The sequence below is a fragment of the Dendropsophus ebraccatus genome, chromosome 7 (genome assembly GCF_027789765.1).
Source record: "Dendropsophus ebraccatus isolate aDenEbr1 chromosome 7, aDenEbr1.pat, whole genome shotgun sequence".
Taxonomy (NCBI): domain Eukaryota; kingdom Metazoa; phylum Chordata; class Amphibia; order Anura; family Hylidae; genus Dendropsophus; species Dendropsophus ebraccatus.
The window spans coordinates 41,688,376-41,703,498 of NC_091460.1; the positions used below are offsets into that span (position 1 = coordinate 41,688,376).

Here is a 15,123-nt window from a genome sequence, read left to right on the forward strand (position 1 = left end):
CTTCCCTCCCAGCCTGCCTTTGTCCCTGCCGGCCGGCTAATCCACCGCCCCCCCCCCCGCTGGTCCCTCTGCCCGCCTCCAGCTGGTCCCTCTGCCATCCCCCCCCCCCGCTGGTCCCTCTGCATCCCCCCCAGCTTGTCCCTCTGCCATCCCCCCCCCCCCCGCTGGTCCCTCTGCATCCCCCCCAGCTGGTCCCTCTGCCATCCCCCCCCCCCCCCCCCCCCCCCCCGCTGGTCCCTCTGCCCCCCCCCGGCTGCTCCCCTGCCACCCCAGCTGCCCTCCCATCTTCTCCCCCTGCTCCCCCTCCCCCTGTCGCCTCAGCTGCTCCCCCTGTTACCCAGCTTCTCCCCCTTTCCCTGCCACCCCTAGTTGCTCCCCCTCCCTGTCGCCCCAGCTGCTCCCCCTGTTACCCAGCTTCTCCGCCTTTCCCTGCCACCCCTAGCTGCTCCCCCTCCCCCTAGCTTCTCCCCCTGTTCCCCAGCTTCTCCCCTCCCTGTTAACCTGACTGCCCCCCCTATCGCCCCAGCTGCTCCCCCTGTTACCCAGCTTCTCCGCCTTTCCCTGCCACCCCTAGCTGCTCCCCCTCCCCCTAGCTTCTCCCCCTGTTCCCCAGCTTCTCCCCTCCCTGTTAACCTGACTGCCCCCCCTATCGCCCCAGCTGCTCCCCCTGTTCCCCAGCTTCTCCCCATTCCCCAGCTTCTCCCTCTGTCGCCCCAGCTTCTCTCCCTGTTCCCCAGCTTCTCCCCTCCCTGTTAACCCGACTGCCCCCCTGTCGCCCCAGCTGCTCCCCCTGTTCCCCAGCTTCTCCCCATTCCCCAGCTTCTCCCCCTGTCGCCCCAGCTTCTCCCCCTGTTCCCCAGCTTCTCCCCTCCCTGTTAACCCGACTGCCCCCCTGTCGCCCCAGCTGCTCCCCCTGTTCCCCAGCTGCTCCCCCTGTCGCCCCAGGTTCTCCCCCTGTCGCCCCAGCTTCTCCCCCTGCCACCCCAGCTGCCCTCCCATCTTCTCCCCCTGCCACCCCTAGCTGCTCCCCCTCCCCCTGTCGCCCCAGCTGCTCCCCCTGTTCCCCAGCTTCTCGCCCTCCCCCTGTCACCCCAGCTTATCCCCCTCCCCCTGCCACCCCATCTGCCACCCCATCTTCTCCCCCTGTCGCCCCAGCTTCTCCCCATTGCCCCAGCTTCCTTCATCGCCCCAGCTGCTCCCCCTGTTCCCCAGCTTCTCCTGCTCCCCCTGTCACTCCAGCTACTCCCCAGCTTCTCCCCCTCCCCCTATCACCCCAGCTGTTCCTCCTGCCATCCCCAGCTGCCTCCTTTCCCCAGTTACCCCCAGCTACCTCCCTTCCCCAGTCACCCCCAGCTGCCTCCTTTCCCCAGTTACCCCCAGCTGCCTCCCTTCCCCAGTCACCCCCAGCTGCCTCCTTTCCCCAGTTACCCCCAGCTGCCTCCCTTCCCCAGTCACCCCCAGCTGCCCGCCTGCAGACCAGTTGTGGTCGGAGAAGTCATCATGATGGCTGCACCAGATGGAGAAGAAAGAAAAAAGTGAGCAACGGCAATCGGAGAAGACGTCACCTGTGAGTCATTAGTAACTGCACTGTAATCACTTCTATAGTGTGCAGAGCCTGTGTACCATTGGGGTCTAAATGGGTCAGTGTATGGTTTGCGGTAGTGTACTGACAGCCCTGCGGTCACTACAGTACACTAGCACAAACTTTTAAACTAGAATGCAACTACAACAGCTGCAGGTACTAAAACTCCCAGCATATCCTGAGGGCTGCAGACTGTCAGTACATGCTGTGAGTTGTAGTGCCTGCAGCTGTTGTAGTTGGGTCCTATACACTAGGTGCTTTGTGGGAGATCAGAATACATAGATTTGTAGGGGCTCAGTGCAGGGAAGTGACCCCAGAACATCACTAATAGGGGATAGAACAACAACATCTCCCCCTATCCCCTATTAGTGATGTTCTGGGGTCACTTCCCTGCACTGAGCCTCCACAGATCTATGTATTCTGATCTCCCACAAAGCACCTAGTGTATAGGACCCAACTACAACAGCTGCAGGCACTACAACTCCCAGCATGTACTGAGTCTGCAGCCCTCGGGATATGCTGGGAGTTGTAGTGCCTGCAGCTGTTCTAGTTGGGTCCTAGGTGCATTATACGACATATAGGAATACATAGATCTGTGGGGGCTCAGTGCAGGGAAGTGACCCCAGAACATCACTAATAGGGGATAGGAGTAGATGTTGTTGTTCTATCCCCTATTAGTGCTGTTCTGGGGTCACTTCCCTGCACTGACCCCACAGATCTCTGTATTCTGATCTTCCACCAAGCCTCCTAGGACCTAACAGCTGCATGCACTACAACTCCCAGCATGTACTGACAGTCTGCAGCCCTCAGGATATGCTAGGAGTTGTAGTACAGTGTAGACAGATGTATTGCTGGACCTTCAGGGCTGATGGTTGTCACCCACAGATTGCAGCCACCAGGAGACTCTGCACACAGTGATTTATTAAAGGGTTGTCCTCTCAGAGACTACAACTCCCAGCATACCCTGAGAGCTGTATAAATGGAGGGTGTTCTGAGATTTGTCACAGATACAGATAAATCCAGGAAAGGAGCGGGTCAGCCTGTCGCGTCTCACTGGTTCTATATTGGTGGGCCCCAGGTGCCCCAGTCCGACACTGGACAGAAGCTGTCCCCAAATTAAGTCCCCGCCCTCCTTCCTTCCTCCATCACGTCTGATGATGAGAAGAGCGGGCATCAAGCAAAAGGGCACCCCAGTACTACTGACAGTCGGGGGTGCCGCTCAGTAGTACTGGGTGCTGGAGTGCCGGCCTGCCAGCTGTGCCAGGGTATACACCATGCATGTAACCTGCCAGTGCCGAGGGGAAGGGGGCACTAGTTCGAGAGGGGGGGGGGGGGCGCCTCGGCATGCAAAGTGCCTAGGGCAGCATGAACTCTAAATACAGGCCTGCTAAACCTGGTAAACCTTGCTTTAGGCAAAGATCCTGTTTTTGATCAGCTTCTTTGCTTTGCATCAGTTGGATGAAAGTAAAGATTTAGAAGAGTTATTCATATAATTTTTATTTTTATATTTTGGAGGAATGAAAAGGCAGTGCACAGTGTCACTGCTGCCAAGCTGTCTCTGCCTGTGTCTGCCATATATTAAGCTTTAAAGGGATTTTCAAGGCAAAACTGATCTCCTCTACTCAGTATAGGTCATTAATAGCTGATCAGCTGGGTGCCAACATCCAGCACCCCTGTCAATCATCTGTTCAGGTAACCTGCGGTGCCCAAGAATAAACACAATGTTCAGTATGGAGGTTTTTAATTATTATTTTTTTTGTCCAGAACCAATGAAACATCTAGCCAAAGATTGTGTCTCCTATTGCAGCTTATCCCAATTCAAGTAAAAACTACAATTCTACACACATCCCATGTTGCACTGGTTCAGGACAAAGAAAAAAATCAAATATTCTTTTATTACTCTTGACAATCCCTTTAATAAGAAACACCCAATAAAGGATTAGAATAAGATTGAAAGAGGTTGCCCTGAGAAATCTTAAAGCTAATGTACCAGCAGGTACATCACTTTATCGATAGACCGGCGTCGGCATGCCAATGCTGCAGTCCTTTTTTTGAGCTGCGGCCCAGGGAATAAAACAACAAACAAGCCATACTTATCTCTCTCGTCCCACCCCCACTCCCACTGTGTGATTCTCCAGTCCCGGCTATGTTCCTGCTCTGCCGGCTTTCACTGACATCCCACTCACCACTTTTGACTAAGTGGGGGGCTGGACAACATTACAGATGATCGAACAGCGGGAATTTTCAGGTTCGTTCGAACTCGAACCATCAGCATTTGACTATTACCTAGGTTGTATCCCTGTTTTTCAGGCGGTACTCGGGCTGTCTCCACCTTCCCCACAGAACGGGAAGGCAGCGGGAGTCAAATGCCGATGGTTTGAGTCAGAACGAACCTGAAAATTCCCGCTGTTTGATCATCTCTAGAAGCTGTCAGAAGAGGAACACAGTTTGAATGGAAGATCACACACCTGGAGAAGCAAGGGGAGTGGGTAAGGGTGAGCATAAGTTGTTTGTTGTTTTATGCCACGGGGAGGCAGTGGGATGAGTTTAAGATTTCCAGGACAATCACTATAAACTAACACCAATGGAATAAATCTTTTAGTAGCTATGGCACTCCAGAACTCTTAGATGCTTTATAGTAGAAACCAGTACTGCTTACATCTGTACTCTTCGAATTGCTAACGTACTTTGTATTGGACAATGAGACTGTTCAGTTGCTATACGCATTGCTTGTGACAGTCTGGCCGATGGGAAGTAAAGATCTCTTTCCTAAAACCTCTAGATGACTTTGTGTACACTGATGTCCTGCTTAGGAGTAATCAACACTGAACTTTACACAGAAATCCATTTTACACATGACTCTACGTGAGACAGACTAATCAAAGCGGACTTCTTCAGGACCTCCAATTGGATACACGCACACAGTGAACGTTGTAAGCCGTCATTCTTCATTTTCAGTGTTGGTCCAGATAATCAATACTAAAATAAAGAAAAAGTTTTATATTCAAGTTTCACTCCAGGACATCTGAAAGTTTGTTCTTTCCCACTGTTTGATCTTTGTTATGAATATTTTTATAAAAGTAATATTAGTGCCATGTGTAATGTCCGAATGCTGTGCTTCAACAAATTCACATTTTTGAGAAGCCAATGTCCATGTTTCCAGGTGAAGGCATGCAAAAGAGGGTTCCAATAATGTCCGCCATTTTGTATCCAGTCCACTAGCTGCTGCACCCTCTAGTACAGCCGTGTACTAATATGTTGTTATTGGTGGTGTGTCCATCTTGACCTTTTATATGCGGTTGACTGTGTGCTTTGCTCTCTGCATTTGAGGCTTGCCCACCCTGTTCTGGTTGATGTTTGAGTCTAGGGAAAAAAATTGTGAAAAATGTTTAATTAATAAATAAATGGCAAGGGCAATCCAGTAATAGAAAATAGAGCTTATTAATTGTATAATCTATCGTATGGCATGTTAAAGGGGTTGTCAGGGCAGAAAATAATTATACAAGGTGGGACAAAAATAAGTAATACTCACCTACTCCCAATCCCTCCTTTTCCAATGCTCCCGGTCCTCTGTCCATCACTGCTGCTTGCTTGTGGTACATCTTCCCTGCAAGATGGCCCAGTGAGTGAACCACTGACTAAATAGGCCACTGATTGGCTGAGCATGGCATGTCCTGTGAGGATGAGACATCACCAGATAGTGGTGACAGACAGGGACTGGGAGCATCAGCAGCTGTGAAATATCAGGGTAGGTGAGTATAGCTTTTTTATTTTTATGGTATCTTGAGCGTGTGTCAAGAAAGGGACGTAGAGTCAGTCAAACTGTGTTGACATGTGCCAAAAGCTCCCAAAGCAAATTTCAGATTGACATAACCCAGCTCACTTGTTAGAGGCTAAAATATTGCCCTGTTGGTCCTCGTTCATTGGTTGGGATATCTGGGGCCATGACATTGCAGGCTCGCCAAGTCAGTGACTGTGGCAGGACACCACAATCCTACAGCAGGGGTGGAGTTTTGTGATAGTGGCAGCAATGCGGGAACCAGGGATGTAAGCGTATATACAGACCCCAGACTGCTCGGTACTGGTATTAGCTGAGTACCCCCCAGGGGCGGATTAACTTTACCATAGGCCCCGGGCTGTTCACCAAGCCTGGGCCCCCCACCCCACTGTAACTATGGAAGCACTAGCCTGGCGTTTATAGTACAGGATAGATAATGTCATGATGTCCTGATTTGTGCAAAATTGCCATAAAAAAACTGTGATTTTTTGCAAATCATGGCAGAAGTGTAGCCAGGAGACAGTACACCATTGAAAGTTTAAGGCTTTTTAGGTGGTCATGGGCCCCCCAGGAGCTCAGGGCCCCGGGCTGCCACCCAAAACGCCCCTATTATAATCCACTACTGGTACCCCCCTACTCCAATGAAGTACATCAAAGTACCCCAAGGCTATCATCATACACATTGTTATCAATTAAATACAAAGTACTGTATGTTTATTCGCATGAGATAAGACATGTACTACTTGGGGTACACATAACACAAGTGGAGACCATAAAAGCATGTAACAAGTACAATGAGCAGCTAAGAACAGAGGTCTCTGTATAACTATAACCAGATACAGTACATACACCTGGCTGCTGGACTGAACCAGTTTAGGTATTAGAAAACCAATTGCAGAAATAATAAGGCCTAAATTACTTACTTCTCTGGTTTAAAAGCCATGACTACATTAATATCTCTCTATACAATTTCTCATAGAAATCTTCAACTCACAAAATACATGTACTGTATAGAAACCAGACTTGTCAATTGCCATCAATGTCAGATTTGCTTCTAACCCGATTTGGACTAACAAGTATTGATCTCTACAGAACTACAGGGAGTCTCTTTGTGATTACATTGCACAGTAATCGATTATACCATTGTTACGCTGCAGTATTGGCTTAACGGAGAAAGTTCTCATGATGCACAAACAAGATAGGTGAAAAGAATTAAAAGAGATTCCTGAGAGTATAATGCTCTTTTTGGAGGAATGATGGTGCTGTGGTAAAATAGACAATTTACTAATACAGTCATACCATTATATACAATATGCCTTGTGCCCTCACCAGTGCTGCTTTAAGGCCAGTATAGACGGGGCTATTGCCCACCACCACTGCCAGGGACTGACAAATTTACACCAATACCAAAAAAATAAAGAGGAGATTTATCAAACTGGTGTAAAGTAGAATTGTCTTAGTTGCCCCTAGCAACCAATCAGATTCCACCTTTCATTCCTCACAGATTCTTTGAAAAATTAAAGGTGGAATCTGATTGGTTGCTAGGGGCAACTAAGACAATTCTACTTTACACTAGTTTGCTAAATCTCCCCCATAGACCCGATTCAATAGGTAATAACATACAAATATATGACCCTTTACATTTTTAAGGCCTTAGTTAGTCTTCTCTAACTGTCCAAAGACTTTTATCAACTTTATATTATGGGTCTGAAAAGATGCCTTAAAACCATATCTTTTCTTCCATACCTCTCATTATGGCCCACAAATATTTCCACTGTACATAGAAAAGTTTCTTCTGTGTGTATTGGTTCGGAGATGCATTGATAAAGTAGCACTAAGTCCCCTAACATTTCTAAAACATTTCTATTGTCTTGGTAACTAGTAGTTTTACAATCTGCTGTCCACTTATTCAGGTGTTTGTCTGTAGAAACAGTAGAGTATCAGTAGTAACTACTGCAGGGTTTGGGTGCTATGTGTAAACCCAGTGCATCAGTAACCCGTTCTCCTTTCACATGGCATCTGTAATAGGTACAATAGGTGTAAAGCATTCCTCAGCACAGTGCCAGCCTGTTCAGTCCTGTGCACCTCCTCCGGCACAATGTCATGGTTAAGTAGAGAGAAGTATGTATTGTGACGGCCAAAGAAGTAAGGGAAAAGTAGTCCTTGTATTTACTGTTGCCAAATAGTATTCTGTTCCTCACCCTGATATATAAAGAATTTAGCATCAGGTCCCAGGGCTTGAAGTTAAACCTCTGGTACCTGGACTAAAGTGTTTATATGCACCTGTGGGTTTTCTATTGAAGGCATATTGTTTAAAAAGACTACATTGATGCAAGACTTTATGTTATTCCTGAAAGGTCTTCTACTACATTCATATTACAACAGGTCATACAATAAAAAGTGTGTTCTGGACCTTAGAATATGTTGGCATGTTACTGTCTGATTCTAAACTCTTTGTATGTGGTATACATGAGGACACAGACTCCACACTCACTATGTGCTTCTTAGGCTATCCTGCCGTTCGGCAAATTGAAAAATAATTACTTTTCGGAAACCTGTCAAACAAATTTTGGTTCACAGTCATGTTGCCCATTCATGCTGGGCCCGTAGACACAGAATAAATGTATTTGTGGATAATTTAGTTGGTACCTTTTTATATATAAGGATCAATAAAGAATGGCAGCACTGAATGCTGCTTTGGTTTATGGATATAATATCCCATAATGCATTCTCTAATACATAGTAAAATGGTATGATCTGCAATTAAACATGGAGGCTAGCGATGACCAACTTCGTATGAATATAATTCTGTCTGCCATCTATTAATATCAGAGATATTCACCTTTCACTAGATAATTGACAGCAGTAGAAAAAGCTTAGCATCTTACTCACCCTCACTGCTGGCTGGTACACTCTTGTCCTGCTGTGCCCAACTCCCTATGTTCTAGTAACTGTTTATTTTTCTTATACAAAGAATTATTTCTTAGTTCAAATACATATCTCACCACTATATAGATACTGTCACCACTCACATCAGTCACTTCTCTTACAAGAGATCCCAACTAGAATAATATTTGTCTTGAGTTTGTGCTTCACAGGTTTTTATCTGCCAATAAAATGCACCCCCCCTGTTTGTTGCTTTGCTGAAAAAAAGCTAGACATTCTATAAATCAGTGCCTATTAACCCCATAACCTTCTGCACAGTAAATTTAAAGTGGAGCAGCTTTAAAGACACTTCCCTTCAGGGAGTCACTTCAGAACTGAAGGAGTTGTTCGGTAAGGAAATTAGGCATTAGACGATGCACATTAAAATCAATATAATGTCTACATAGTACACAGATAAGCCAGCTCCTCCAGCAAGAGGAGATCTCTTTATAGCAGCTCGCTGCTCTGCCTAACAGGTAAGGTTCTTGAACAGAACTCTCCATTGTATAAGGGGTAAGGTATATGAAATGGGATTTGTAAACCAAGGAGATAAGATCCAACTGATTGTAGAAGCCAATGTTACTGTATGTAAACAAAGTCAATGCTAGCCCATTCTCAACAGATTGTACAGTATGCTAATACAGTTGGATTATTATTATTTATTTTTTTTATAGGGACCCAACAAGGTAAATAGGAAAAAACTTTTGAAATGTGACAGTCATAGTTTTTTCATTGGTCAGGGTCTAAGTGAAGAGACCTTCACTGATTAGTAGAATGAGTGGGGAGAAGTCCATGCTTAATGCACTCTCTCTCTCAGCTCTGTGTCACTTGACTAGGGGAAACTCATAATGCAAGTGTATGGAGCTGTCTCATTCACATAGACACAGAGCTGGGGAGAGAAGCATGCTGTAGCACTCTACTGATTTTTTATTTAAAATGAGGTATTTAGAAATTTTATTATGGGTTTTTCAGAGTTTTTTTTTTTTTTATTATTACTTTTTCTGTCCCCCCAAGGGACTTGTATAAGCAGTCATTTGGTTGCTTATACAACTCAATGCAGTGCTATCGCTTTGCACTTAATTTTTAAATTGGTATTCTGCCAGTATAGCCTACCTATGAAAATTTGCACTACCAGATTTATCACAGCAGGCACAATGACAATGACATTCAATAATATTAAGCTATCGTTATCTATAAAGGTAAATGGCTGGCACTAAACTGTTCACATATGTCTGTCATTACCAGCGGGTTTCAGTGGCAGACAGAAACTTTCGTCTGTCCTGTATGTAGCAGGCTCAGTTGACCCATGAAATAACAGCACACCACCTGTCGAGAAGGGATTAAAGCAATGCAGAATTTGTTGTTGTTGTTTAAACCTTTTTATTGGTTTATTGGTTATACATCTTAGACAGCTGTAGGCCAAACAATCTTTTAACTGATTCTACAAACCCCAAATCATATGTATGCTGTACTCTCAATTGATAACGTCAAAATCCAACATGTGATATATTGGGGGACAGTTTAGGACACCCCATACACATTAAATGGTCGGTCATCCCCTCTGCTTTATCTTAAGTATATGGCCACTTTAAGAGAGTGGGAGGAGTTAATTCTGAAACCCTCTCTTGGGCACCAGGACAGCTTGTTTTGCCCCTGATTGTTATGCCTTACTATTGAATCTGTACTAAAGATTTCCTATTGATTAAAGAATGTTGAATTCTGAGCCAGTCCTTCCCTTTAACCCCCTGGGGATTTGATTTTAACGTAAGTCACACATGAGGAAAATCCGACCTTTGTCGTGCAGGATATCTTTGTATCTTCATTTTTGCTGCAATTACAGAATCAGATACTAACAATGGATCTTCTTCTGGTGAGAACACTATATTTGGAAACATGCCATACCCTGCTGACTGCAAAAGCTGAAAGCTTGTTTGCATGGAGCTAGAACAAATGATGTTCTGACAAATACGAGCCAAGAAATCTCTAAATTAATTCTTCATTTCCAGTGCATAGTCAGCTGTGTAATTATGTCCTGCCGAAAACGAATGTACATATCCTATCATGCAAACACCAATAACCTCACATAATATTACAGATGGCTCCCAAAGAAAGATGACTCTTTTTGCAAATCATCTTACATCTCCAGCATGCACAATACAAAGAAAAAAACAATAGTAGATACAATGCAAAATGTTGGCCTAATTCATCTACTTCTACCCCTGTGTAAGGATATTCTAGGAATAAATCCCCATGAAAACCAAAGTATAAACTTAAAGCGAATGTACCACTAGTACATTGCTTTGGGTCTTTTACATGAATAGACTGGTGCTGGTGTGGGGATGCTGGTGCTGCAGTCCTCTTTTTGATTCCTGAGCATGGCGCTGGTCTATAAGGGCTCGTTCTCACTACGGATTTGGCACGGAGATTCCACTGGTAACCTCCATCTGGGGACTCCGCTGAATCTTTTTGAATGGAAGGGCTTGCCCGCCTTCACTCTCTGTGTCTCTCCGCTCAAAGAATTGAAATGTCAATTACTTGAGCGGGGAGCGGAGGGGCGCAAGCCCTTCCATTCAAAGACATAGAGAATGGATTCTGTGGAATAATTACAGTGTGAGATCACAAAGGGGGATAATCACTGTAGTGGTGGTCACAAGGGGTCATTACTGGTGTGTGGGGTACAAATGGGGGCCTAACATTTTTAGAAACTATAAGAGGGAAGTAAGTAAGAAAGGTGCTGGAACATTGAAGTGTCACAGAATATAACTGCACTGTAGTCACTGGATATAACTGCACCATAATCACTTATATGTTCTGCAGAGCCTGTGTAGACATGATATCTACCACTATATGGTCAATGAGTGTAATAGTGGTCTTTGTACAGTGGTAGATAAATATCTACTTCATATGCATGAGTCAGTATCTAGTTAGCATCTTAGCATCAGTTACAGTATTGCGCTAAGGACCCAGGATCTTACAGGCACATAAATGGTTAAGTTAACCTGCCTTTCCTCATTATAGGTAATAATGTCATTATAGAGATGTGCTGTATATACTGGGTAGTATAAATGGTATTCTGAGGACACCAATTTCTGAACATTTGCATCACATCTTCCCACTAATTGGGATTTCAAGAGCAAGAAAGTGGAATATTGGAGGATTTCAGAGCAGAGAGCCCAGTGATCAATACACGGATTCACTCTACGACGCCGCACACAGTCTGCTAGCAAAGGCCTTTGGCACCTGTTGTCACGATCATTAATCATTTCCAGTAACGGCTAAGAAATAACCTCCAGTGTCTCGAGAGCAATTTGCCTTGTACAACATGTAGGTGCGTTTGATAAATGTACTCACTTCTCCCTGTTGAATATGATAAATTCTTTTCTCACGGTGTCCAAACATTGCTGCAGATGTCCGTTCTGGAAAAAAGAGAATGACAGATGGTCCTTAACACCAAGTGCAGCTTGGACAACATAATCCTACATAATGGTTTGTAAACAATACAAGAAAATCTCAGAATATGAAATATACATTGATTAAGGTGGCTGAATAGTCTCTACTGATTAATATTCTAATACATTTATTATAAGTATTGATCCCCTTTTTTTGTCCCAAAGCCCAATCTCCTGTTATGATGAGGATTTAAAAGAGAACATGATGCCACCTCTAGGGGGAGCTTTAGAGCATACTGCATACTGGTTTTACACTGAACTGAATAATAAAATAGTATGCAGTAAGCCAATAACTCACTTGAGGAGAAAGAACCTTGTATCTCAGTATGTTATAATCAATTCTGTGTTAGTGAAGACTTCAGAAGAGAAAGATTTGGTGGTAGTGATTTCTAATAGCCTCCAAATAAGCACACAGTGCAGACTGGCATTAGTGAAAACTAGTTGATTGCTGGAAAGACTAGATTTTTGCCACAATCTTCTATATTTCTAGTAATTGCAATGCTGGGTATGGAAATGACTGAAAAATAGACCTACAGGTATTTATTTACTTATTAATTTGTTTAAATTGATTTTATTAATATGTATTAATCTGTATTTGTAGTTTTTTGTAGTATTTTTTACATAAATGAAACAGTTACAAAAAGTAAGTGAACCCTTTGGAATTACCTTGAGTTCTGGATCAATTACTAATTAAATGTTGGTTTTAATTTTTTTTAGGGTTCACTGACTTTAGAGTTCACTTGCATCTGCACTTTTTCAGTAAGAACCTTTGTTAAACAAAAATGGTGCAAAGGAATTATAGATCTGTATATATTATACCATTGATTCTAAAGCTACATTCACATATCTCATCACCCAGCATATTTGCCATGGGGCAACAGATGGGACGCTGGATGCATAAGATCCAGCTTGTGTTGTGTGTGTGTGTGTGTGTGTGTGTGATATATACATAATATATGACTGGTCCTCTCCAACAATTCTTCTTCATTATCATGATCCCGCTGTAAAGCTTTTATTGAATTGAAAGGGGTTATCCAGCGCTACAAAAACATGGCCTTTTTTCCAGAGACAGCACCACTCTTGTCTCCGGTTCAAGTGTAGCTTGCAACTAAGCTCCATTCACTTCAATGGAAAACCCTAACCAAATTAAAGACAAAAGTGGTGTTGTCTCTGGAAGAAAGTGGACATGTTTTTCTAACGTTGGACGACCCCTTTAACCCCTTAAGGACAGAGCCTGAAATGGCCTTAAGGACAGAGACAAATTTTATGAATATGACCTGTGTCACTTTAGTCATTAATAACTTTGGGATGCTTTTACCTATCCGGCTGATTCTGAGATTGTTTTCTCGTGACATATTGTACTTCACATTTCTGGTAAAATGGAGTCGATACTCATAACGAATCTTTATGAAAAACACCAAAATAACGTGAAAAATTGTGAAAAAATGCATTTTTCCAACTTTGAAACCTTCCTGCTTATACAGAAAATGGTTATGCCACATAAATTATATATTAAATAGCATTAGCAACATGTCATGTTTTTTTAGACAAAAGAAAGCTTAAATCATTAGCAGCAATTTTCCAAATTTTCTGTAAAATTTCAAAATCAGATATTTTCAGGGACCTGTTCAGGTTGGAAGTGTATTTGAGGGGCCTGTATGTTAGAAAGCCCCACAAAGCACCCCATTTCAGAAACTGCACCCCCCAAACTCTGCAAAAGCACATCCAGAAAGTGTTTTAACCCTTTAGGGGAGTCACAGAAATAAAAGCCAAGTGTGTAAGAAATTTTAAAATTTTTATTTTCTGTGCAGAGATTTTATTGTAATCCAATATCTTTCATAATGATAAACCTATTACCAGAGAAATGCACCCCAATATTGATTGCCCTGTTTCTGCAGTTTATAGAAATACCCCATATGTGGCCCTATTGCGCTATTTGACGCAACCACAAGCCTCAGATATAAAGGAGCGCCCAGTGAATTTCAACGCCTCCGTTATATTTGGTTATTTTTGACCGTACCACTTCAGGTTGGTAGAGGCTCTGGGGTGCCAAAACATTAAAAACACCCCTAAAGGGACACCATTTAGAAAACTACACCCTTTAAGGAATGTAACAAGGGGTGCGGTGAGCATTTGGACCCCAAAGATTTTCAGAACAATGTGGTGTAAAAAAGGAAAAATTCTATTTTTTACACTAAAATGTTGTTTTAGCCTTCATTTTTCATTTTTACAAGGGGATAAAAGAAAAAAAAAAACACCAAACGTGTAGCGCAGTTTCTCCCGAGTACAGAAATACCCCACATGTGGACATAAAGTGCCAAGCGGGCGCAGGACGAGCCTCCAAAGGGAAGGAGCGCCAATTGTCCTTTGCAAGCTGGATTTTACTGGAATGGATTTCAAGGGTCATGTCGCATTTACAGACCCCTCGTGCTGCCAAGACACTGGAAACCCCCCACAAGTGACCCCATTTTGGAAACTACACCCCTCAAGGAATCTAACAAGGGGTGCAGTGAGCATATGGACCCCACTGGTGACGGGCACAAATGTGGAACAATTTTTTCACTTTCTCAGCACAAATGTGGCCGTCATCAAGGGGTCCATATCCTCACTGCACCCCTTGATAGATTCCTTGAGGGGTGTAGTTTCCAGAATGGGGTCACTTGTGGGGGGTTTCCAGTGTTTTGGCAGCACGAGGGCTCTGTAAATGCGACATGGCGTTCATCATCCATTCTGGCCAAATCCAGCCTCCAAAATCCAAATAGCGCTCCTTCCCTTCGGAGGCTTGCCCTGCACCCACACGGCGCTTTATGTCCACATGTAGGGTATTTACGGACTCAGGGGGAATTGCTCTACACATTTTGTGTGTTTTTTTCTCTGTTAACCCCTTGTGAAAATGAAAAATTTAAGGCTAAACCAACATTATAGTGTAAAAAATGTAATATTTAATTTTCACGCCATATTGTTCCACATTTGTGCCCGTCACCAGTGGGGTCCATATGCTCACTACGCCCCTTGTTACATTCCCTGAGGGGTGTAGTTTCCATAATGGAGTCAATTGTGGGGGGGTTCAACTGTCTTGGCAACACAGGGGCCTTTTAAATGCAACAAGGCCCTTGGAATCCATTCCAGCCAAATCCAGCCTTAAAAAACCAAATGGCACTCCTTCCCTTTGGAGGCTTACCCTGCACCCACATGGCGCTTTATGTCCACATGTCGGGTATTTCCATACTCAGGGGAAATTGCGCTACACATTTAGTGGTTTTTTTATCTTTTAACCCCTTGTGAAAATGAAAAAATCAAGACAAGATCAATGATTTAGTGTAAAAATTAAACATTTTTTACACTAAATGTTGGTCTAGCCTTGATTTTTTTCCTTTTCCACAAGGGGT

At 43.9% G+C, this 15,123-nt stretch overlaps 1 protein-coding gene across 1 annotated transcript in view; it reads right to left on the reverse strand.

Moving 5' to 3' along the window:
* Positions 1-4,477: 4,477 nt before the first annotated feature.
* STK32B (serine/threonine kinase 32B) overlaps positions 4,478-15,123 on the reverse strand; it is a 207,402-nt gene continuing 196,756 nt past the window's right edge. Inside the window, exons 11-12 of the mRNA XM_069976434.1 lie at positions 11,637-11,701; positions 4,478-4,945 (exon numbers count right to left, since the gene is read on the reverse strand). Of these exons, the coding sequence (XP_069832535.1) occupies positions 4,801-4,945; positions 11,637-11,701 (210 nt within the window). The 3' untranslated portion in view covers positions 4,478-4,800. The remainder of the gene's footprint in view (positions 4,946-11,636; positions 11,702-15,123) is intronic.